The sequence below is a fragment of the Chroicocephalus ridibundus genome, chromosome 11 (assembly GCF_963924245.1).
Source record: "Chroicocephalus ridibundus chromosome 11, bChrRid1.1, whole genome shotgun sequence".
In the NCBI taxonomy this organism is placed as follows: Eukaryota; Metazoa; Chordata; class Aves; order Charadriiformes; family Laridae; genus Chroicocephalus; species Chroicocephalus ridibundus.
The window spans coordinates 18,160,595-18,182,218 of record NC_086294.1 but is presented as its reverse complement, the minus strand read 5'-3'; the positions used below and the strand labels follow the sequence as shown (position 1 = coordinate 18,182,218).

Below are 21,624 nucleotides of genomic sequence, written 5' to 3'. Positions count from 1 at the left end.
CTGCAAGCGGTTCTGTGCTCATCCTGCTTTGCTCTTGGCAGGATTTGGCCACCGAGCCGCTGAGCCCACCATGCTGCGCCCCTCTCTGAAGACATCTCTCTGGCTCCTCGTCCTTGGCGGTGAGTGCTGTGGCTGGGGAGGTGTGTGCAGGATTGGGCCCCGCGCCGGGATGCTGCCCTGGGATGCTCACCCCAGGGCAAGGGGGAGGAAAGGGGCAGTGCCGTGGGGAGGCACAGGGGTGCAAAGGGCGCTCCAGGCACATCTATCCCTCCTAATGGCTCGGGTCCATGGGCTCCTGCCAACCCAACCTGGTGGCGGGGTGGATGGAAAGTCCCCACCTGCTCCATGCCGACGCAGAGCTGGGTGGGAGGAGGAGGGGGCACTGCCAGCTGCGCTCAGCCCTTAGCAGCCACCCGAGAACCCACATTAGCTGGAAGTTATGGACACCCCCACCACAAGAAGGATTTGGTCAGACCTCGTGTATACAACAACCCCCCCACAGCAAGGCAACAGGGCACCTGGCTCTATCTGGACTTTTCACAGCGTTGCCGCAGGTCTCTGGGGGCTGTCCCCAGCTGCCCTGCTGACCCGCGGGGACACCGGGGAGGAGCACATGTCCCGGCCCCACTGGGACATCTGGGCAAAGGGTGAAGCAAGGAAGCTGGGAGAGACACAGGGAGCCATTCAGGAAGACCTTGCCTGTTTTATTGCTTCCAAAGGATTTCCTGCAAGGTTTTGCTTTCATTCCTTTTTCACTTTCTTGTAAACTGACATTGTTTCAGCCTAGTCTGTGTCCCGTCTGACACTGTCCCTGTGGAGGGGCAGCCAGCAGCACAAGGAATTGCCTCACCTCCTCCTCTCCCCCTTGCCCGCTAAATGCATGGACATTCCAAGCCTTTGAAGGTGGATCTGAGCCCTACCTCTGCCTTTCCAGAGAGGCTCGTTTTGGGGTCAGCAGTACTATCTGTACTCTCAGCTCCCCAGGACCATCTAAACCATGCTCACAGGATGCATAAAAGTCAAAAATGTGAGAAAACATCTGGGGGAGGCCCAGATCACCCCCATTTCCAGTCCCATCCTCACCAGGATGTCCCTCGGGCTGGTGCAACAGCATCACAGCATGGCTGCCTCCCAGCACAGCTCTATTCACACCCACAGTCTCAATGGCTGCCCCAAATCTCTCCGGAGCCAGCCATCTGCTCCTGACTGATGACACTGGGCAGCACCAGGTGGCACTTAGGCTGTAGTTACCTTGCAGAAAGGTTGGAGGGGACAGACATAGTTGAAGCATAAAATGGGGGGTTCTCCACCCAGCATTGCCACAGACAACGGGCAACTGGGGCAACTTTGAGTATCGCTAAACTCCATGATGTCTTATTTCCTCTCCAGTAAGGGTTTCAGGAGGTACATGGAATGAAGGGTGACCCACCAAGGCATGGGTTGACAGGATATTCCTGTGTGTCAGTGGTGGTTACACCAAGGACAAATCCAGGAAGGTTATTTTGCAGTGTAAAGGCTGACACTACAAACCAAATGCCTTGGCATGAGGTTGTGCTCCAGCGTGCTGCTTCTTGGATTTCAGAGGAACCCAACTTGGTCTCATCTCCCTCCTCTCCCAGGTCTGCTGGAGGTAACATCTGGGGACAGCAGGTTGCACATCGAACCCAGAGACACTGAGCTTGTCCTTGGCCTCCACAGCACCTTCTCCCTCTTGTGCTATGGGGACGGCGCGCTGGTTTGGGAACGGGAGGGTCAGCCCCTCGACGCCTCGCTGGAGCACAGGGATGGTTTCTTCGTCAGCAATCTCACCCTCAGGAACGTGACGGGGCGCCACACCGGGGAGTACACGTGTGCCTACAGCCCCGACCAGGCTCCAGAGCCAGCAGAGAGGAAAGCCCTGTACATCTACGTTCCAGGTAGGGGACAGCACGTCCTTGTCTCCGCATTTCCAAAGAGTTTAGCAACCAGCAGAAAGAGGCCTTTGAATTATCGTTCTGTCTCCAAACACCTGGCCTCCCAAAATCCTTTCTTCCATTGCAGGAGAGCCCTCATGGCAGGTCGTCTGACCGTGGCATGTCTCTGGTATGCCAGGTCACGGGAGAGGCCCATGTGTGGTGTGTCGGGGCAAGCAGTGGGGGAGGTTTGGCAAGCCTACGACATGGCAGCTCTACTTTGCCATGGGGACTAAGGGAAGAAACATCCCACCAGTCTGGAGACAGAGGCCTGTGTTGGAGCGGTCCTGGAGGAGCACAGAGCAGCCCTGGTTCATCTTCAAGCAGCTTTCTGTAACCAGTGTTCCCTCACTCCCACAGATCCTTCTCTAGTCTTCCTCCCCACAATCACCTCCGAAGAGCTCTTCATCTTCATCACGGGCTACACAGAGGCTGTCATCCCATGCCGCGTGACCAACCCACAGATGCAGGTGACCCTCTATGAGAAAAAGGTGGAGAACCCCATCCCAGCTGCTTATGACCCACAACAGGGATTCAAAGGCTTCTTTGAGGATAAGACCTATTTCTGCCGGACAATTGTGGATGACCAGGAGGTGGATTCAGACACCTTCTACGTCTACAGGATCCAGGGTGAGTTGCCATTATCTCAGCATAGCTGTGCACCTGCAGTGGCTGGTCCTTCAGCCCAATGGGAGGGGACAGCAAAGCTCTCCCCCTGTCTCCTTAATGATCAGTCTCCTGATCAATTTGGAGGCTGGATTTAGTCCTGTCTCCATTAGAGAATGGGTTCTACCAAAATGTCAGCTCCATCCCTCAGGGAAGAGACTTTCCAGTGGAGCAGTCCACCCAGGATAAGTGGACCGGGTGCCCACTCATCCCTTCCTTCAGTATTCATTCCTTTCTTTTACCTTTCCCACAGTCTCATCTGTGAACGTCTCCATCAGCGCAGTGCAGACCATAGTGCGTCAGGGAGAAAACGTTACCCTGATGTGCACCGTGAGCGGCAATGAGCTGGTCAACTTCAACTGGGATTATCCCCGCAAGCAAGTGAGTGCTCCAGCCCCACAGGCTTTGGGCAGCAGCTCCAGCCTTCACCCAGATGTACCATGGCAATCACCCATCAATATCCTAGGTGAAGCTTCATAGGAAGGTTCATAGGAAGCTTCACCTCATGGCAGAAGCTGTGGGATGCTGCTGCTGCCACACCGGGAGGCTTGATGGGGAGATCCTTGGGTTGAGGCTGTCTGTCTTAGTGGCCTCTGCTCAGTGCATGTTCCCTGTCCCTGTGGCAGCCAGAGTGGGGTCCTCTACCCCCTCTCCTCCCTCCCTGTGAGCCTGGCTTTGTAGCTCCAACGGCAGAACATGCTCTTGACTTCTCAGACCGTATCTCCTGTCCCCGTTGTGCAGGCAGGGAAGGCTGTGGAGCCAGTGACCGACTTCCTGCCCGGATCCACCCACGAGATCCGCTCCATCCTCATCATCCAGAATGCAGAGCTGGAGGACAGCGGGACCTACGTCTGCAACGTCTCTGAGGGCTACCATGAGAAAACGGACCGGAAAGACATCACGGTCCATGTGATCGGTGCGTTGCTGCCCACGCACCCAAAGCCACCAAACCACATGGGCATCCAGGCAGGATGCCCCAGGGTGACACTCTCTTCTCTCTGCACAGCTTCCAGCTCTCTCCCCTCTTTGACTCTGCCCTTAGTAACCACGGCCAAAAATACCCAGCTCTCACCCCAAGCCACCCCTGCCCACTTCTTGGCCTCAAAACATCCCAAACTCCCCGCCACAACTTTTGGGACCCTTTATGACACTTGAGGGTGTGGGTGAGAGCTCTTCTGCACTGTGCAGTGCCAATGCGCTGTGATGTCAGATTGTCACCTCGCATCCGCATCTGTCCTTCATCCATGTAATTTGAAGGAATCTGCCCCCTCTCTACAAGATAACAGCTTTTCCCTGCATGCTGCCTGCCTCATGAGCTCCCCTGCTCCAAACTGTGGCTCTGCACCCCCACTCCCCTTGGACACAAGCCCGAAGCCTTGAGGGATGGATGTGGAGCTGCCCCACCGCTTCTTTGTGTTCAGGGTGTTTTGTTCCAGATCTGTGATTGTCCAAAGGGCTGGAGAGAGGTCTCTTTTTATCTCTTACCCCCCTATTCCTCCTGTCCCCTCTCAGAACGTGGCTTTGTGCGCTTCCACACCCACCTGCCCAGCACCGTCTATGCTGAGGTCCACAAGAGCCGCACCATCCAGGTGGAGGTGGAGGCCTACCCACAACCCAGCATCGTGTGGCTGAAGAACAACAAGACGTTGACTATGGAGAGCAGCAGCGAGTTCACCATCACCAGCAGGAACCTGTCAGAAACCAGGTGAGGGACCACCACTCCTCACCAGGGTGCAGGGAGGGAGTAACTCACAAAGCAAGCTGCAAATCACTGGTTGGACAGGGGTTGGTGGTTGAATGTCTTTCCGCGAGTGGATTTTGAGCGTGCCTCAGATGGGTGGGAGCCAGTTGCCTCTGAGCATTGTCAGTCCCCAGTTACCTTCCCACACCTCTCACTCTGGGACTGTGTCCCCTCCAGGTACCAGACAGCTCTGGTGCTCGTGCGGGTGAAGCAGGAAGAAGGAGGATTTTACACCATCCGGGCTTCCAATGAGGACGATGAACAGGAGCTGTCCTTCCATCTGCAGATAAATGGTGAGGATGAACATGCAGATATGGGACTGAGGTGTGTGGGAGCAGTTTCAGAGGATGGCTCCATACTTTGCCACAGGACCCTCAGGTTGAAGCCCTTCCTCCTCTGACTACGGCTCCAGAGTGGTTTTGGTCAAAGGAAGAGCATTAAAGCAAGAAACATGTGCTCACTTGCAATATCTCACACATGGTCTCAAATCAAGGGGGACAGGGAGGGAGTGCAGACACCAGAAACTTGGCCTTCATGCCCTAGCGCAAGGTGGTAGATGCAGAGACAAGTGGGCAGCTCTGATGTCCAGCACTCTCCCCTGTGCTTGCCTCTGTTCTCTAAGCAACCTAAATTCGGAGAGGTCTCCTTCATGACCCCATCAAACCTTTCTCTTTTTGCTGTTAGGTATCAAAAATGAAGCATGATTGCTGTGATGAGTCCTACTTCACTGTCCCCTCACCCCCAGGCCATGTTAGGAGTACAGGGGAATCACGTTCCCCTTCCGTCCTGCAGTCGAAGTGAAGGATGAATTCCCACCAGTGTCTCTTGGTTTCAGTGCCAGCCAAAGTGGTGGATCTCAAGGAGAACAGCAGTGCCAGCAGTGGGGAGCAGACCGTAACATGCTCTGCTGAAGGCATGCCCCAGCCAGAGATCAGCTGGTCTACTTGCAGCGACATCAAATGGTAAGTGGAGTGATGGAGCCACTGTGAATGGCTGGGCTCTTGCATTTATTAGAATAATAGACTAATGTTCTGTTGCATCCTGCTGGCCCACAAGCCCAGGCATCCCATGGTGGTGTGTGGTCCCAACTACCTCAGAGGTGCCTTTATCCTCCCCTGGGCCAGGTGCAGTGCCAAGGGCCAGCCCACCCGGCTGCTGGGGAACGAGTCCTCGGAGATCGGTCTGCAGACCAATGCCACATACCACGCAGAGCTGCAGGTGTACCGCGTCAACAGCACCCTGCAGCTGCACAGGGTAGACGAGCCCCTGCTCCTGAGATGCACCGTGCAAAACTTCCTAGGCACCAACTCCCAGGACATCACTCTGGTCCCACACGGTGAGCACTGAGGGAAGAGTTTGAGCCAGCGGTGGGGAGCTAGACTTGTCTCTCTGTATCTCCAGCCTGGAGGTGCTAGAACCAGGGCTGTCCTCTGATGGCTGCAGTCCTCAAAAGCAGGAAGCCTGGGTATGGTGCCCCAAATGAAGCCTCCTTTGGGTTGAGCAGGAAAGGTTGCTCCAGGAGGACTCTGGAGCCCTTATGTTCACTGGCCATGGACATCCTCTTCCCATCACTAGGAGGGTCATCCCTCCAGGGAGGCAAGATGCCTGAGCAGGTCCCCAGTGTCTTGTTGTTAGCCCGTGGGTCACTAGATGGTGCCACGGATTCGAACATCCATATGCTGAACAACCCAAATATGAGGAAGGATGGTCTAAGCCCAGGTCCGGAGCTGCCAGCTCTCCCCCAAGCAAACCAGCCCCTCTAGCTCCTTACTCCCTTCCATGGTCAAACCTCTCCCAAGGCAGCAAGCCCTTCACAGGCTGTAACAACCCATCACCCCACTGTCCCTGGAATGTTGGACCTGCAAGTGCTAGGCAGGTCTGCTCTGGAAGAGAGGAGAGGAACTGCCCCCACCCAGAGGACAGCTGAGGGTCAATGTCTGGGGGGAGGTGTGTAGCAGGAGGGGGACAGTGGCTAGAGGAGGAAAGGGGAAGGACGCAGGGATCCCTCTGTGCTGCTGTCCCCTCCTTTCCCCAGGGTACCCAAACCGTGCAGGGTTGGAGGAGTCTAACTCTTGTCCCTGTTATCATTGTAGCCTTGCCATTCAAGGTGGTCATCATCTCTGTCATCCTGGCCTTGCTGGTCCTCACTGTCATCTCCCTGATCATCCTGATTGTCCTGTGGCAGAAGGTAAAAGAGGAGAGTATTCCCAGTGCAACGGTGGTACCCCCATGTCAGGGTGGCTGGGAAGAGCAAAGCTATGAGGTCCTGCTGGCATGGGCCTGACAAATGTCCCACCCATTCCAGGGACCATGGCCCCTCTGGCATCTGTAGGCTAAATGGGGCATGAGGCAACGTCTGGAGGGACAAAAGATTGCCTGACAAAGCCCATCCCCATCACCCATGCCCTCTGTGACCCTCAGCCTCTCAGATCTCTCGCTTCTGCTCTCCTTTCCAGAAACCTCGTTATGAAATCCGCTGGAAGGTGATTGAGTCAGTCAGCTCCGATGGGCACGAGTACATCTATGTGGATCCCATGCAGCTCCCTTACGACTCCAGCTGGGAGGTGCCCAGGGACAAGCTGGTGTTAGGTAAAGGCCGCGCGGGTCCCACTGATGCACCCCTGGGGTCCTGGCTGTTTGGAGGTAATGGGTTTGGGATCTCCAAAGGAGACCAACCCAGAAAGGGCACAGAGATCCTTCAAGATACAATTGGTCCTGGGACAGAGGGACCATCTGGGACCACGGTGGGAAGACAGCATGAGGCATGAGGCACTGGGTTACTCCTGGCTATCCTTTCCTGCAGCTGGAAGCTCCTTCCCTTCCCAGCCATAGAGAAACCATCAGAGCTCACCACCCACTCCGTGCCCACCAGGATGACTGCAGCAGGGCTGCTGTGGTTTCAGACAGAGGACTTGTCTTTTCCAAGCTCCTCATCTCAGCTCTCCTCTAGGACTATCACCAACCTTGTCTCCTTGCTGTTTCTTTGCAGGACGCACTCTCGGCTCCGGTGCCTTTGGACGTGTGGTGGAGGCAACAGCCCACGGCCTGAGCCATTCGCAGTCCAGCATGAAAGTGGCGGTCAAAATGCTCAAGTGTGAGTTGTCTCCACATCATACCTTTTCCCCATCCCAAAACTGTGAGGCCAAATGGTGCCCGTGTTCTCCCCTCCTCACCCTACCACTCACACCAGCTCTCCCCAACAGCCACTGCCCGGAGCAGCGAGAAGCAAGCCCTCATGTCCGAGCTGAAGATCATGAGCCACTTGGGACCTCACCTCAACATCGTCAACTTGCTGGGGGCCTGCACCAAAGGAGGTAGCTGAGCCCCAGGCACCTTGTCTCCTCTGCCTGCTGCCCTGGGCTGTGCTGAGGAGGACAACGGCCCTCAGAGAGAATACTTCCATTTTCTGGTTCAGAATGATTCACCCTTCCCCTAGGAAAGCCTTGTGGGGCTCTGAAAGCCTTTCTTTCCAACCCAATTGAAACTGAGAAGGCATGTTTCTGTTAACCCCCACCTCCCTCCCCAAACACAAATTTCAAATTCCAAAAATGCTCAGTACCAGAAAGATGGCTTTTCCCCCTGGCCCTACCTAGACATCCTGCAATCTCGTAATGTCCCGGTGGGATGAAATTCACTGCCCCAGGGAGCAAGCAGGGCGGAGGCAGGGCCGACATGAGTGCCTTCTCCCACCAGGGCCCATCTATATCATCACCGAGTACTGCCGCTATGGAGACCTGGTGGACTACCTGCACCGCAACAAGCACACCTTCCTGCAGTCCTACGGAGAGAAGGCACGGCGAGAGGCAGAGATGTACGGGAACACCGCCAAGGAGGACCACGTGCAGAGGTACCTGGAAAACAGCACTCTCCTCCTCCCTGGTGCCTACACCATCCTAGCCTCCATCAGTGAGGGAGCTGGTACTGCCTGGAAGGTTGCCTACATTTCCTCCAGACCGGTAAAAGGAACACTTGCCCAGCACTGGGGCACAGTTGGCCACTCTCTTATCTTGTGAGACTGGCCTATGTGCCAAACAGCCACCTCCAAAGAGCTCCTGGCAGATGAGGAGTTAGTAGAGGCAATCTGTATGTCCTGGTGGCTGAATTTGCTAGCACACAGGCTGGCTGCTCCATGCCAGTTGGGAATATTCCCTGGCATCATTAACTTACTGGCATAATCACAGCTACACTTCGAGTACAGAGACGAAGTGTCTCCCAGCATGTCTTAACCCTTGGAGACCTCAGCCCTGCATTTTCAGGGCAGGTCACATTGCTACTGAGCCTAAGGGAGAAGTGCTAGAAGGAGCGTAGTTGCACAAGAGGTGCTACAAGGAAAGGGAAATGGTCCTTCATCCAGTTGCCATCTGTACGGGATGCAGGCAGATCAGTGCACAGAAATGCTCCCACGGGAAGTTAGAAAGCAGCATTTCCTTCCAGCACGCCAAAACAATAGTAAAATAGAGCAGTGTTAGGACATCAGCACAGCTGGCCCCCATACTTTCTGCTGATCCAAACTGGGAAGGTGTAGCTGTGGACAGAGTGTTGTGTCCTGCCCGCTCAGTTCAGCCTTCTCCAGGCCACTCCTGGCCATCTTGGGAATGTGCACAGCCAAGGTGGAAGGTTTCACCCGCCCACTCCGTCTTGGGTCTCCTGCCCTCCTGCCCTGGGGGTGCCTGTGGAGCCGCATGGCCCCTGGATCCCCTTCCTGCCCTCCCAGTGTGGAGCTCATGTGCTGAGCCAAGCCCGTGCTCTGCCAGGCAAGGTGAGCATGAGAAACTGCAGCCTGTGGACAAGGACACCCGGAGACCTGCAGGGGAATATGGTAGGGTTGTTTAAATCTAGCGCTGAGGGCACCAGCTGTTAGGTGGTGGAAGGAGGTCTCCAGTGCCATTGGCACTTCTCTGCGTGCATGATGCAGGGCTTCTTTCCCTGCTGTGTGGGACATTTCAGTGCTGGGGCTGAGGATTTAGGAATTGCAGTCCCACAGATCATTGCTCCCATCCCCTGCATCTCCTCCTCTCCTCTGGATCTGAACAACCTCTTTACTTCCCCCCACAGTCACCTCTCCTTGTCTGTGGAGAGCGACGGGGGCTACATGGACATGAGCAAGGATGACTCCCTGGATTACGTGCCCATGTCCGACATGAAGGGTGAAGTCAAGTACGCTGACATCGAGTCCTCTAACTATGGCACCCCGTACGAGCTGGACAGCTATTCCCCGTCAGGTAACAACTCAGCCACAGTGGGAGGGAGAGTGGGAAGTGCTTGCACTTTGCGCTCTGGATGCCTTCGCTTGCAGAGCTCCATGGTCCATATTGCAAAAGTAATCTCTGGGACAAGTCCAGCAGCGGTGGCAGATGCCCTCGTGATGGGAGCTCTCAGCTGTGTCCCTTTGTCCCTCCACTGGCGGGCAGCCCACAAGCGTGCTGAATAACACCAACATCCATCTCTGCTTGACCTCCAGCTCCTGAAAGAACAGACCGGGTGACACTGATAAACGAGTCTCCACTTCTCAGCTACATGGACTTGGTGGGCTTCAGCTTCCAGGTGGCCAATGGGATGGAGTTCCTGGCTTCCAAAAATGTACGTATGCTCGCTGGTCCGCAGTGCCAGCAATGGTCTGCCGTGTCCTGTGGTCAGCTTCTGCACACTGTCCCTCTGTCCATGGCAACCTCCTCATGAGAGGAGTGGCCGTGCAATTGAAAAGCTGCTGACCACTTCTCTTTGGAAAGAGTCCTGGGGATCAGCATGACTATATTTGCACGTGACAGCTAACCCTGGCTTATACTGAGCTTCAGACCTCATATTCCCTGACTCTGAGCTCCTCCCAAGCCATGTGCAGCACAGCTGTGGTGCTGTATCATCCCCGTTTACTGGGATGACCAAACAGCGATAGCCTCCCTGTGCTATAGCACAAGGCACTCCACAGCAGAGCTGCTACTCTTCACGGACACCCCGATTGCACCACACGCTCTGAGCCCCCCACACCTCATCAATAGTACTTGTTCAGTGGAAATTAAGCCACCACAGAGCACCAGGCTCTGGGATTCCCTAAGGTCTGTCTTAGCGCAGGGCAGGCAGTAATATAGTTGGTCTGTGTGAAACATCACAGGGCAGGGGTAAGAAGCAGGGTAGGGATGGCATCAATGACATGTGGGGAGAAATTCCTGGATCCTTGCCTCCAACCAGACAGTCTGATCATCAAAAGCGCATGGTCAGTGCTCCCCCATGGAGCACAGAAGAGGAGCTCCCTGCTTCCCACAGCTTCCCACAGTCACGCTTTACAGTGGTGCAACATCACCATGCTTGCTAGCAGTGTCTGGCAGGGTCTTGAGCAAACCTTGGGGCTATTCATATGGAAAGCATCCAACTTGCCAGCAAACAAGGAGGCACAAGCTAGGCTGGTGTAACTCTGATGTCTTCAGACTGCTGGGTTGGATTGTCCAAACGTAGATGGGAGACATCGCCTCCTTGCCAGCCCATCAGCCCCCTTGCTTGGTCAGGCCCTGGCCATCCCCTCTCTGCTGGGTTGTTCCAATTGCCTTTGCAAGATTTGTGTGCCTCTTGCTGTCACGGGGGTAGCGGTCCAGGCGAGCAGCGAAAATGTGGTAGCTCTGCTAGTGTCTTTGAGCCACGATTGTCCCTAGAGAAGTAGGAGATGCTTCAAATGATGTGAGGTGACTCCTGTCCCTGCAGCCACAGAAATGGGCTAGTGCTGGAGCTGGGCTGCTTCCCCGGGCGTCCCCTCGCAGTGACAGTGCCCTGCCTCCCCCCTACAGTGTGTGCATCGGGACCTGGCTGCCAGGAACGTCCTCATCTGCGAGGGGAAGCTGGTGAAGATCTGTGACTTTGGCCTGGCGAGGGACATCATGAGGGATTCCAACTATATCTCCAAAGGCAGCGTGAGTACCAGGAGCCATGTAAGCCTCTTCTTCCCGCAGCTCTGGGCCTGGCACCCCCTACACGCTCCCGCTGTGAGTCGCCTGCCCATGGTTGTGCCCAGGGGTGGTGACAGGGCAGGAGGTGGTGTCAAAGTCCAACCATTCTGCACCTGATGAAGTTGCAGAATTGCATGCCCATATGTCCAGGCTATTCAGAAGAACCTGGGCAGCAGCAGCAGCAAAACTAAGGACTGTCCCCCATATAGTCCATCACCGGCAGTGGTGCTGTGTCCCTTCCCTGCGTGGCACTGAGTCCGGTCCTGAGGTGCAGGCAGGAGGGATGCAAGGTTAGGCAGCTTGACAGTGCTGCAGTGAGTCACTGCCGACCCTGGGAAGAGGTTTACAGGCTTCTGCTCTAACCACTAGACCACGGGGTAAGAGGAAGTGTTTTCCTGCGAGCAGCTACTTTCCAGAAAGATGTCTCCAATCTTTCGAGGCAGGAGAGGATGAGGCTGTAACTGAGCTTCCCCAGAACCTCCCCTGTGACTTCAACAACAGCATGTCCACTCCAGCCCCAGGGCATTTGGGAATATGCAACCCCAAGCAAAGCAGGCCATGTAATTCCCAGAGAAACTGAGGCTGGGGAAGCTGAGAGTGGAGCCAGACCCCTCAGATCCCAATCTTTATCTGCTCTATGAACTGCTTAATATCTCCCGTGCTTTCTCCCACTCGCATGGGGTGGCAGACGGGCACTCGGTGCCTGGGCAGGGAGACCCTCCTGCAGAGGGACTGGGGTTTTCCAGTCCAGCCTTGGCATAGCTGCTTTTCCTTCCAAAACAGGAAATGAAACTGGGCCCCTTTGCAATCCTTCCTGGAGATTATTTTGGTATTCATTGTGCAAGCGAATCCCAGGAACAGCACAGCCGGTGCTGCGTACAAGCTGGTCAAGTGAGGCTCCTTTTTGTGTATCACTCTGATTGAGTAAGAGCAGGAAAAAGCTGGATATGTCCTTCAGCTCTTTTCTGGTCATCCAATAGCTGTCTCCAGCCTGATCTCAGGTTTCCAGAATCCAGATAGGCCTGGAATCCCTTCAGGAGTGCTGTGGTCATGTTGTCCAAGTCAGAGGACTCCCCAGGAACTAGGGAACAGAGAATGCACGCCATGGCAGCTCATCATGGCAGACAGTGATGGAAATGGATGTAGCACCCCTGCTCTTTCCTCCTGCCTGCTGGGTTCATCCTGCACAAGGAAAGAGGAAACCAGTCCCCCCGAGAAGTGGCTGACAGCAGATGTCAGCAGATGTGTTGGGCTGATGGGCAGCTCTGAACGGTCTTCTCTGCTTGTAAATTGGGTGTCCGGCTCTCACCTCTTGAAACAAGTGCTGCAGATGCAGCTGACTCTCTTCTTGTTCCATTTTTTCCTTCTTAGACCTTCTTGCCCCTGAAGTGGATGGCTCCAGAGAGCATCTTCAACAACCTCTACACCACCCTGAGTGATGTGTGGTCCTTCGGGATCCTCCTCTGGGAGATATTCACTCTAGGTAAGTGCCCTGGAGATCATGGAGGTGTCTGGAGGTTTGGTAGCATGTTAGAAGGATTCCTTCCCGGAGACAATAGAAATCCATTTCTAATCCCCCAAGTCCCAACCTTACCAGTCAGAGTAGCGCTTCATTCCCTGTCTCCTTCTTTCCCATGCTGGCGTTGCCATTTGGAAGTGAAATGAAACAGGAAAGGTAAAGAAAAAAAGGAGACCTTGGTGTGAAACGCATGTTGGCATGGGGGTGGCAGGCAGTCCACCAGCCTGATTCCCTGCTCTCCCTTTACACCCAGGGGGGACTCCATACCCGGAGCTGCCTATGAACGAACAGTTCTACAACGCCATCAAACGTGGCTATCGGATGTCCAAACCCACCCACGCCTCTGATGAAATGTAAGTGCTGCCCATACACGTTTGCCCTGGTCCTGCCCTACACGAACTACAGAAGCATTTCTGCCTCTGCTTTCCCCACCCGCTCCCTCACCAGAGTGCTCTCTTTTCCCTCTTGTTAGCTACGATATCATGCAGAAGTGCTGGGAGGAGAAGTTTGAGATCAGACCATCCTTCTCACAGCTGGTGGTGCTTATGGGGAACCTTTTGGTGGATTGTTATAGAAAGGTATGTTCAAAGGACCCTGTGCTGCAGGGAGAAGAGCATCGGTGCTCTGTGGAGGATGTCGCCTTGTTAGGGCCCTTAATCAGGGTTTGGAGATCAGTGTTTAGTGCTGCTGTGACAGAGGATTTTGCTCTGACTAAGGCTGCAGTAGTTTGAACAGCCAACGAAGGTGGTTTGGACCTCCTGGGGTCGTTGCTGAGACAGCTGGCATGGCCAGACAGGCAGCTGGTATCTCAGCAACTGCGGAAATAAGAACTGGCAGGAGATCAAAAATCTGCCTCCAACTGTTTGGTATTTTGGAGCTGTGGAGTTGTGCCCCTGATCTCTCCCTTAGGAAATGTTCATGACCTGTCTTTGGTGGAGTCAGGATAGTTGAAGCCAGCTAGAAGATGCCAGCCCCCCTAGAAAAAGCCTAGCAGACAGGGAAAGCAAATACAAGACAAGTGCATTTTCTCCACTCACAAGACCTTCCCGATTCTTTGGTAACCTGCCCTGCGAGAGCAGAGGTACCACCAGGTGGATGAAGAGTTCATGAGGAGTGACCACCCTGCTGTTGTCCGCACAAGACCCACAATCCCCGGGCTGAACAACGCCAGGCTCCCCCCCAGCTCCCCCACCGGCAGCATCCTCTACACAGCCGTGCACCAGAATGGGGGCGAGAACGATTATATCATCCCTCTTCCTGACCCCAAACCCGAGGCAATCTGCGATCTCCCTCAGGAGGCCTCCATCAGCCGGGCCAGGTAAGAACATCACTTCTGAATGTTGTCCCTTCCCTTGACTGGCCAAATCTGAAAATGGGGGCCTCAGGAGGAAACAGGGATGCTTTGCTATGGGACAGACCAGCGGTGGGTTTGCCAGGAGAAAAGGAGGGCAGTGTGGTTCCCATCTGAGGTGCTTACCTTACATGAGCCTGCAGGGATGAAGATAAGCCAGAGGATTTGAGGGGATGTGAGCTAAGACAGGGTGTCGTGTCATGTTCCCGTACATCAGCTGCCACAGACGGGAACAAGAGACCCCACTTACAAGGAGTAGGGCACGCCGGGGTGCACGGTCCGCAGAGCCCAGCTGGCTGTATGTTGTGTTTGAGGGCTGAACAGACGCCAGTGATATTGCCTGTCCCCTGTGGAGAGCGACTCAGATAGACTGGGGCTGCCAGGAGATTGACGCGCATCTCAGCCACTGGGAATCCTCTCTCACCAGGAGGCTTTGGGACAAGACACTCATTTCTCTCTCCTCCTTGTCTCCCTTCAGCTCAACGCTGAACGAGGCCAACACATCGTCTACAATATCCTGTGACAGCCCTCTGGGCCTCCGGCAGGACGAGGAGCAGGAATCTGACCCGCAGCCAGGCTGCCAGGAGCCAAGCACAGGGCACCAAGAGGTGGAGGAGAGTTTCCTGTAGTCAGAGCTGCGCTGACTCTGCATCTCCCCACAGCAAGACCAGCTGAGGGGCTGACCCAGACATTGCAGAGAGCCATGCTCTACACTTGTACGCTGGGACATCCCCCCCTGTCCCAGCATTCCTCCTTCCCTCCCATCTCCCAGCACTGGGTGGGGAATTAAAGACTTTTCCCCATTGCCATCTTCCTCCCCCTTACAAAGAGGTGACTGAGTGCCAGCAACCTTCCAGATCACTGCCACGTCCTCCTCAGTGATCAAACCACTGCAGGAGGGAGACATCTCACAGACCAACATCTTCTTTTCAAGTGGAAGACGTGGGTTGGATCTCCACAAGAGACACCACTTTCTGCCTTGCCAAGATGATACTCCAGCCTCTTCCCCCTCCATGGCGATGAGTTTCATCTCCTCTGCACCAGCACTTCTCTGATGGTTTCAGCACCAGCCACGCTGTGGTTCTGTGAAATGCCACCAGGACAAACAATTTGCTTGGAGCCCATTGCTGTGGGTGTAGAGAACCTGCAACACCAACCTTCAGCTGTTGGAGATCAAGAATGCATCGGGTAGATTCTCCTCCAAGCACAGACAAGTCCTGGAGAGACCAGCCAGTGTCTCAGAGATACTGAATCACCATTTTCCTTTCTTGACAGCTCTTCTACGGTGGATAGAGCATCACAAGCACTACAGGTACCCATGGCTCTGACGCACAGCTCTGCATACGCTAGAGGGGCTGTCACACCCCAAACCCTTTTGTGCCCACCATGGTACCAGGACCTCCAAGGGCATGCCAGGAACTCAAAATGCTCTCACAATGACTCTGTTGTAGTAGCAAAGAGGGCAGTCCAGCGTCGTTTGTGTTGTCTGTGTGGACACTAAGCTAATTATTCTCCATTGAAGATTTAAAGGGAACAAATATATTAATCCACTAGCCAGGGCCAGTATAAGGAAGCAATATGGCTATTCATTAATCTACTGCCACTAAACCCAGCTCATCTGCTGGGAAATCATATAATCCCGCCAGCTGCAAAGTCTTTGTGCCTTATCTTGGGGAAGCAAGGGCTCCCTTTTGATAGACTGTTCACCCAAACACCCTTTCTCAGGATGGGAGGTCTCACCAGTCCCTCCTGAGTCATAGCAAGACTATGGGGAGCAATAAGGATGCCAGAACACCAACCCGGGGATGTCTCAAAAGAGAGAGAGGGAGAGAGCCTGGGAAGCTGTTTGGTCACGGCTGAACTGTATCTCACACCCTGCCGCTTTCTAGGGGCCAGGCGCAGCCACTTGCAGCCTGCCAGCGCTGTGGATGAAGTGTCATGGGGAACCAAGCAGAGCAACAGGAACGGAGGAGAATTCTTCTCTCTTGGAAAAGAGTTTTGAAGAATAAAAGGGCAGAGACCTTCCTCCTGCTTCTCGCCTCCTTCCTTGCTTCTCACAGGCAGGCCCGGGACTTCTTGTGCTCTCAGCCGCCACTTGAATGAGGAGACTCAAAGCAGGAGGAACACCAGGCTTTTGAAATCAGTGGTGAACCCCCCCTCTGCAGAGATGAAAGCTAAACCCCCAAAAGCTACAACTCTGATGCCATAGAAACTGGCAGGGTTTTTTTTCCTGAAAGGAGAAGTTTCGCCTCGCACACAGCTCCGTTCACTGCATGTCCCCCACTCCCATTAACCCCGTCATTGCCCTACTCGTGCACATCTCTGTACATCCTACAAAAAACGCACAGGCAGGTTTTTACAAATTCAGAAATTCAGTCAGCATCTTGCTGGGCTTCTGCCACCTCCGAGCCACTGAGAATTACTTTTTTCTTTAAACACAAAACTTCTGCCAGAAACCCCTAGCAAAACAGCTTCTGTTTTAAGTTGTCTGTCGTTGCAACGCTGCCGTTTATGCAGCTAAAAGAGGAGTAGATGTTTTGTGGGCTGATGTCCTTGGTAAAATGTGAACATAAGAAATAGCACTTTTATTGGCAGCCGCTGGAGTATATTTTCAGCCCATGTGGTCAGATTCCCCACCATCCGTAGGAAACACACTGTGAATGACAGCTATTTTTCCATGCTCCGTTCTTCCTGCTTGCAATGGAGGAGCCGTCTTCTGTGGCCACAGTTCATAAAATTATCTGAACCACGGAGACGCAGTAACTTATGAGATCCTTGGGGTCAGACCACTTTATTTTTCTAACATGTAAGGTGCTTGGTAGGATCCGTGTCACTGCAACTTGAGCCCATAGGATGGCCCATCAGACCATCCTGATAGCCCCTGCCTGCACCAGCTCCATTTTTAATTTGTCCTTCTCTATCAGAGGTGACCAGAAGTACCCAGTACTCCAGGGGAGGTCAAAGATAGACCTCACGCAGGGCATTAATAGTTCTGGTCTGTACTGGATTTGACTTGTCTGGTGTAGCTTTGGATAATGTTGGCCTTTTCCCAGCCACAACATACTGGTAGTTTGGAATCATCCTCTGACCGATCTAAGCACCTACGTCTTTCTACTCTTCCAGCGTCTCTAACCAAGATACTCCCTGCTGTTCCAGACATTGGGTCATCAGCACATTTTGTTAACAAACTGTTATTTTTGGTCTTGATTGACTAATAAAAAAAATGAAATACTTCTAGCATCAAGAGCAACCCTAGAGAGCTACTTTTACTACCTCCATCCAGCCCAAAGATTTCTCCATTAATTAACCCCTTCTCATCCTCCGTTTGGCCATTAACTTATTTAGTTCACAAGTCCTGTACTAACGTCCATCTTGTACAGATTAATTACTAATTAAATGACTAATTTCCCACTACCAAATACTTTCCACAGTCCTGAAAGAGGAGATCTATTTCTTCTCCCTGCTGGGGGAACTCAGGTATGCTGTCCTATTAGCTGGGCATTAGCTACCCTTGGATGCCTATTGCATTTTGTCCCATTTGTAGATTTATTGCAATTATTCTTTGCACCAAAACCTGTTCTGGCTGCTGATGGGGTGCTAACCCCACCTCCCTCTTCCTTCTGAAAGTAGGTACGCCAGATTCTTTGTAAAACGGTACCATTCTCCACTCCAGAGAGATACGACCAAATATTTGCCTTTGGCCCCGTGATCGCAAGGGCCAAGTCTTGCACTTTGTGGTACTTTTCTGTTCTTACTCAACTATTCCCATCACCGTTCAGGACACCCGCTGCAGCGAGCGGATCTTCTCAGCCCAGGACAGGCTGGCAGCTGGGCAAAGCCACCACGTTTTGCTAAGCATCCCTGCAACTCTCCTCGAGGAGAGGGCTCGGCAGGGCTGGGGCTTACAGCAGCCCCCCCAGACAAGCTCTCTCCGCTCAGGAATCCAGCTCCAGCCCCCCCGCTCCCTCTCTCTCTGCTGCTGACATTCCAGTCCCTGCGTGGCCCGGTGGGTGAGGGCCAGGAGAAACGGTCGTTTGCTCTGGGCCCGTCGGTTTCGTAGCCATAATTTCTCCGGTGAGACTCTGAAGGGAACCGGTCCCTCCGGGTTTTTAGTTTCAACCATGAGTATTTTTGTTTGGGTGTTTTTTTGTGTTTAGAGGTGGACCCAAACTGAGCCCCCCAAAAGGGACACGTGCCACAGCTTGGGTGCATCTCTAGTGCAATATCTTTTATTTGTAGATTATATTTTACTCTGCAGCTGTTACATCTTTATCAGCACCAGTATATGCATAATCCTACTGCCAGTCACTATTTCATACATACCTAAGTGTATCCCAGAAACTAATGTGACACTCTGGTGTCTCTTTCCACATTTAAGATGCTTCTCAGACTGACGTGTGCACAGGTTTTAATCCTTTTGTCCTTCTCGGTTTGCGCGTGTTGTTTATTTTTTTTTTAAGCGAGAGTGTCACGTTTAGTGTTTGTTTGTGTCGTGTTAAGAAATCTAGAGCACAGCGGACTTTACTTGTAACTGCATCGTCTCTGTTCACCTGCCGAGGGCACGGCGGCGGAGTCCCACGGGGACGGGAGGCAGAAGTGCAGTGCGGTGCAGATGTGCAGCCAGGGGGAAGTCAGCCAGAAGCGAGAAATGGCTCTTCCCCTTCTTCCCAGTCTGGGCTCTGGGCTGGGGGAGAGACAGCACCACAAATACAGGGTACTGGGCAGTGGGTTTGGGCTCTGGGGAAGCTGGGGCTGTGTAAAGCTGGGCAGATCTGGAGAAGGGGATTTCACAGGCGTCTTCTTTTGCTGGGGTGTGTGGGTGTGTGTGTGTGTATTTTTCTAAAACGGGATGTCAACTAATGGGCTAAGAAGGCAAACCCCATGGAAGGGCTCTGGTCGGGCTCAGTGCTTAGCTCAGATCCCAGGATCTGAACCACAGGATGTCCCCCACCGACAGGAGAGAGCTGGCTGCCAAGCCAGCCCCAGGGAGCTCGGACGCAGCCTGGCTGTGCTCCCACGTGGAGAACATGAAGGTTGCCCTTTGGTGACCCTCGGCAGCCTGTTGGCAGCCTTTGCCCTGGCGGTTGCACAGGCAGAGAGCAGCCAGGGCAGCTGCAGGTCCACACTGGGCTCAGGGCAGCTGCTGGGCCATGCACAGGTCCTTCTCGCAGTGGACCCCAGCCTTGCCCTGAGCGGCCAGGGCTGAATGTAACGGTGGAGACACCACGCTGTCTGCAGGACTTGCCCGGAGCAAGATGGATCTAGTTGGCTTGGGCAAAGGCAGGGGAACTGCTCCAGTGTAGCTCCAGCGGTACTATGGAGAGATGACTCTTGCAAGGGTGGGAGGATGCTGGGAAGCCAACTCGCGCTGCGAACCCTGCAGTGTCCCATCATTCCTGTCCTTTCCTCCTTCGTGGATTGCACCAGAACTGCAAAGTTTGCCCAAAGAGTGCCCTCTGCCTCTCCCCCTCCCGCTGTGCTGGCTTGCTGGCATCACGCTGTTACTCTGCAGCATCCCTGAACAGAAGCAGCACCTGCCTCCGTGCTGCCTCTCAGAAACTATCCCGAGGGCAAAGGAAAAAACAGAGTTCAGACTAAGGTACCAAAGAGTTAACATTTTCCTAGGTTTACAGATGTATTTGTAGGATTTGTACTATGTCACATCTATAGCCATGAGATATTATTTTTATGCTGTAAACTTTTACAAATACATTTTTAAAGAAAGAGTTTAAAAATAAAGGTGTTTTTTTCTTTTTGCAAAGTTCCATCTCTTCCTTTGTTTGCCTGCTTTGGGTTGCTCCCACTCAGATGGGGCTGGGAATACAGCTTAACCATGCCGTGGGTGAAGGCTAAGCATGTTAATACGCTGTGCGTGACCCCCAACGCTTAGCGAAAGCCAAGCTGGGAGCCAGACGGAGAGAAGTACAGCAAAGCAACAGCTGAGCCCAGAGACGTGGTAAGGAAAAAGGGGCTGCAAACGGGGCAGGGTCGTCCCCATCTTGCTGGTAACTGGTCAGCTTGTGGGTCGTGTTGCACTGGGAGGAGGTGGGTAGAGGGAAGGACACTGGGAAAGGTTCCCACGTGTGTCCCCAGTGCCTGAGGTTTGGGCCAGCAGCCCCCAAGAAGGGCTTGACGTGCTCCTTGGAGCATTGCAGGTCTGTGCTCAGATCAGTGTAGGGATGTAGGAGCTGCCAGACTGAACAGGGCTGGGCTGAAGGAGATGGGAGACACCACAGCACTGTCGATTTTTCCACATGGTTAAATATCTCAGGGCAGCGGGAGAGACTGGAGGTAGCAATGGGGCAGGGCACCAGCAGGAGCCACGCTGCAGTGCACCGGGCTCCCCATGTCCGGCTCTCCTCCAAGCTTGGTCCTCCTCCCTTCCCTCTGGGGTGAGGGATTCGCTGATATCCTTTAAAGATGCAACCCCAAAATACTGGCTCCCCACTCTACCGCTCTCTCGGGTCCATGTGTCCCCCTGCTTTCCTCCTGCTCCCCTCTCCTTCCCCCAGCCCCCTCTCCAGAAGTGCGGGGGTCCTCCAGCCCCATGAGAGACAGGCTCCTCCTGTGTCCAGCCCAAAGTTTTCTCCTCTCTCTGGCTCCAACGAAACTGCTCCTCCTGAAAATGACCCCCAGCTGCTGAGCGGAGCTGTTTGCAGCCAGCTCTGAGCCTTAGGCTTGGAAAGCCCAGGGCCGCTGCGAAGAGGGGATTTTGAAATGAGGTTCAAAGATATCAACGATGACCCTGTTTTCAGGCTGCCAGGTGCAGCTCCAACGCAAGTCCTCGCTGGCAGCAGTCGTGCCTCCCTCAGCTCCTGGAAACCCCTTGTGTACCCAAAGTCCCAGGGCACTGGCTGCAGCAGGAGACAGGTCCAAGTCCCAGCAAGGCTCCTCTCTGCAGCACGGCCTGTCCTGGGCTCCTGTCTTTGTTCAGTTTGCCGGAGAGGAGGTTTGCAGGCTCCCTGACCAGCTCAGGCTGATTGTCCCCAGATACGCTCTGAGTCACCTGGCACAGCTCAGCCACGACAGGCAGACAGGGCATTTTTCTCCAGGGGCTGAATCAGCAGGGGAAAAAAAATCACCTCATCTCCAGCGAGGCTGCAGCAGAGGCTTGGGGGGAAGCAGGGAGGAGGAATTGGTAGACCTCAGCTCCGAACCCAGCCCAATCCCTGCCTGGCAGGTCTTTTGCACATCAGGGTGCACCGAGGAGGGGTCATGGGGCTGGGAAGGAGTAGGCAGACATGGGGACCCCCAGCAGGGCATTTTCCCCATCCTGAAACAAGTCTCCTCTCCAGCGATGAGACGGGCACCTCGCGGAAGAGCTCAGGGAAGCAGAGAAAATCACACCGCAGAGACAAACCCTGGCCTGCTGCAACCAGGGTTTTTACCTCTTTGGGTACCGACAGCTGACTCGGGACATGTGTGTTCCACACGTGTCCCCAGGCTGCTGCAGGGCAGTT

At 54.1% G+C, this 21,624-nt stretch overlaps 1 protein-coding gene across 1 annotated transcript in view; it reads left to right on the top strand.

Annotated features, from left to right (window-relative positions):
- Positions 1-19,913, top strand: part of PDGFRB (platelet derived growth factor receptor beta) — a 34,166-nt gene extending 14,253 nt beyond the window's left edge. Inside the window, exons 3-24 of the mRNA XM_063348897.1 lie at positions 42-119; positions 1,620-1,916; positions 2,313-2,582; positions 2,872-2,999; positions 3,360-3,534; positions 4,131-4,323; positions 4,537-4,652; positions 5,195-5,321; positions 5,484-5,695; positions 6,453-6,547; positions 6,816-6,948; positions 7,349-7,453; positions 7,563-7,673; positions 8,053-8,206; positions 9,415-9,581; positions 9,821-9,939; positions 11,136-11,258; positions 12,666-12,777; positions 13,067-13,166; positions 13,286-13,391; positions 13,893-14,131; positions 14,643-19,913. Of these exons, the coding sequence (XP_063204967.1) occupies positions 71-119; positions 1,620-1,916; positions 2,313-2,582; positions 2,872-2,999; positions 3,360-3,534; positions 4,131-4,323; positions 4,537-4,652; positions 5,195-5,321; positions 5,484-5,695; positions 6,453-6,547; positions 6,816-6,948; positions 7,349-7,453; positions 7,563-7,673; positions 8,053-8,206; positions 9,415-9,581; positions 9,821-9,939; positions 11,136-11,258; positions 12,666-12,777; positions 13,067-13,166; positions 13,286-13,391; positions 13,893-14,131; positions 14,643-14,793 (3,282 nt within the window). The 5' untranslated portion in view covers positions 42-70 and the 3' untranslated portion in view covers positions 14,794-19,913. The remainder of the gene's footprint in view (positions 1-41; positions 120-1,619; positions 1,917-2,312; positions 2,583-2,871; positions 3,000-3,359; positions 3,535-4,130; positions 4,324-4,536; positions 4,653-5,194; positions 5,322-5,483; positions 5,696-6,452; positions 6,548-6,815; positions 6,949-7,348; positions 7,454-7,562; positions 7,674-8,052; positions 8,207-9,414; positions 9,582-9,820; positions 9,940-11,135; positions 11,259-12,665; positions 12,778-13,066; positions 13,167-13,285; positions 13,392-13,892; positions 14,132-14,642) is intronic.
- The last annotated feature ends 1,711 nt before the right edge of the window (positions 19,914-21,624 follow it).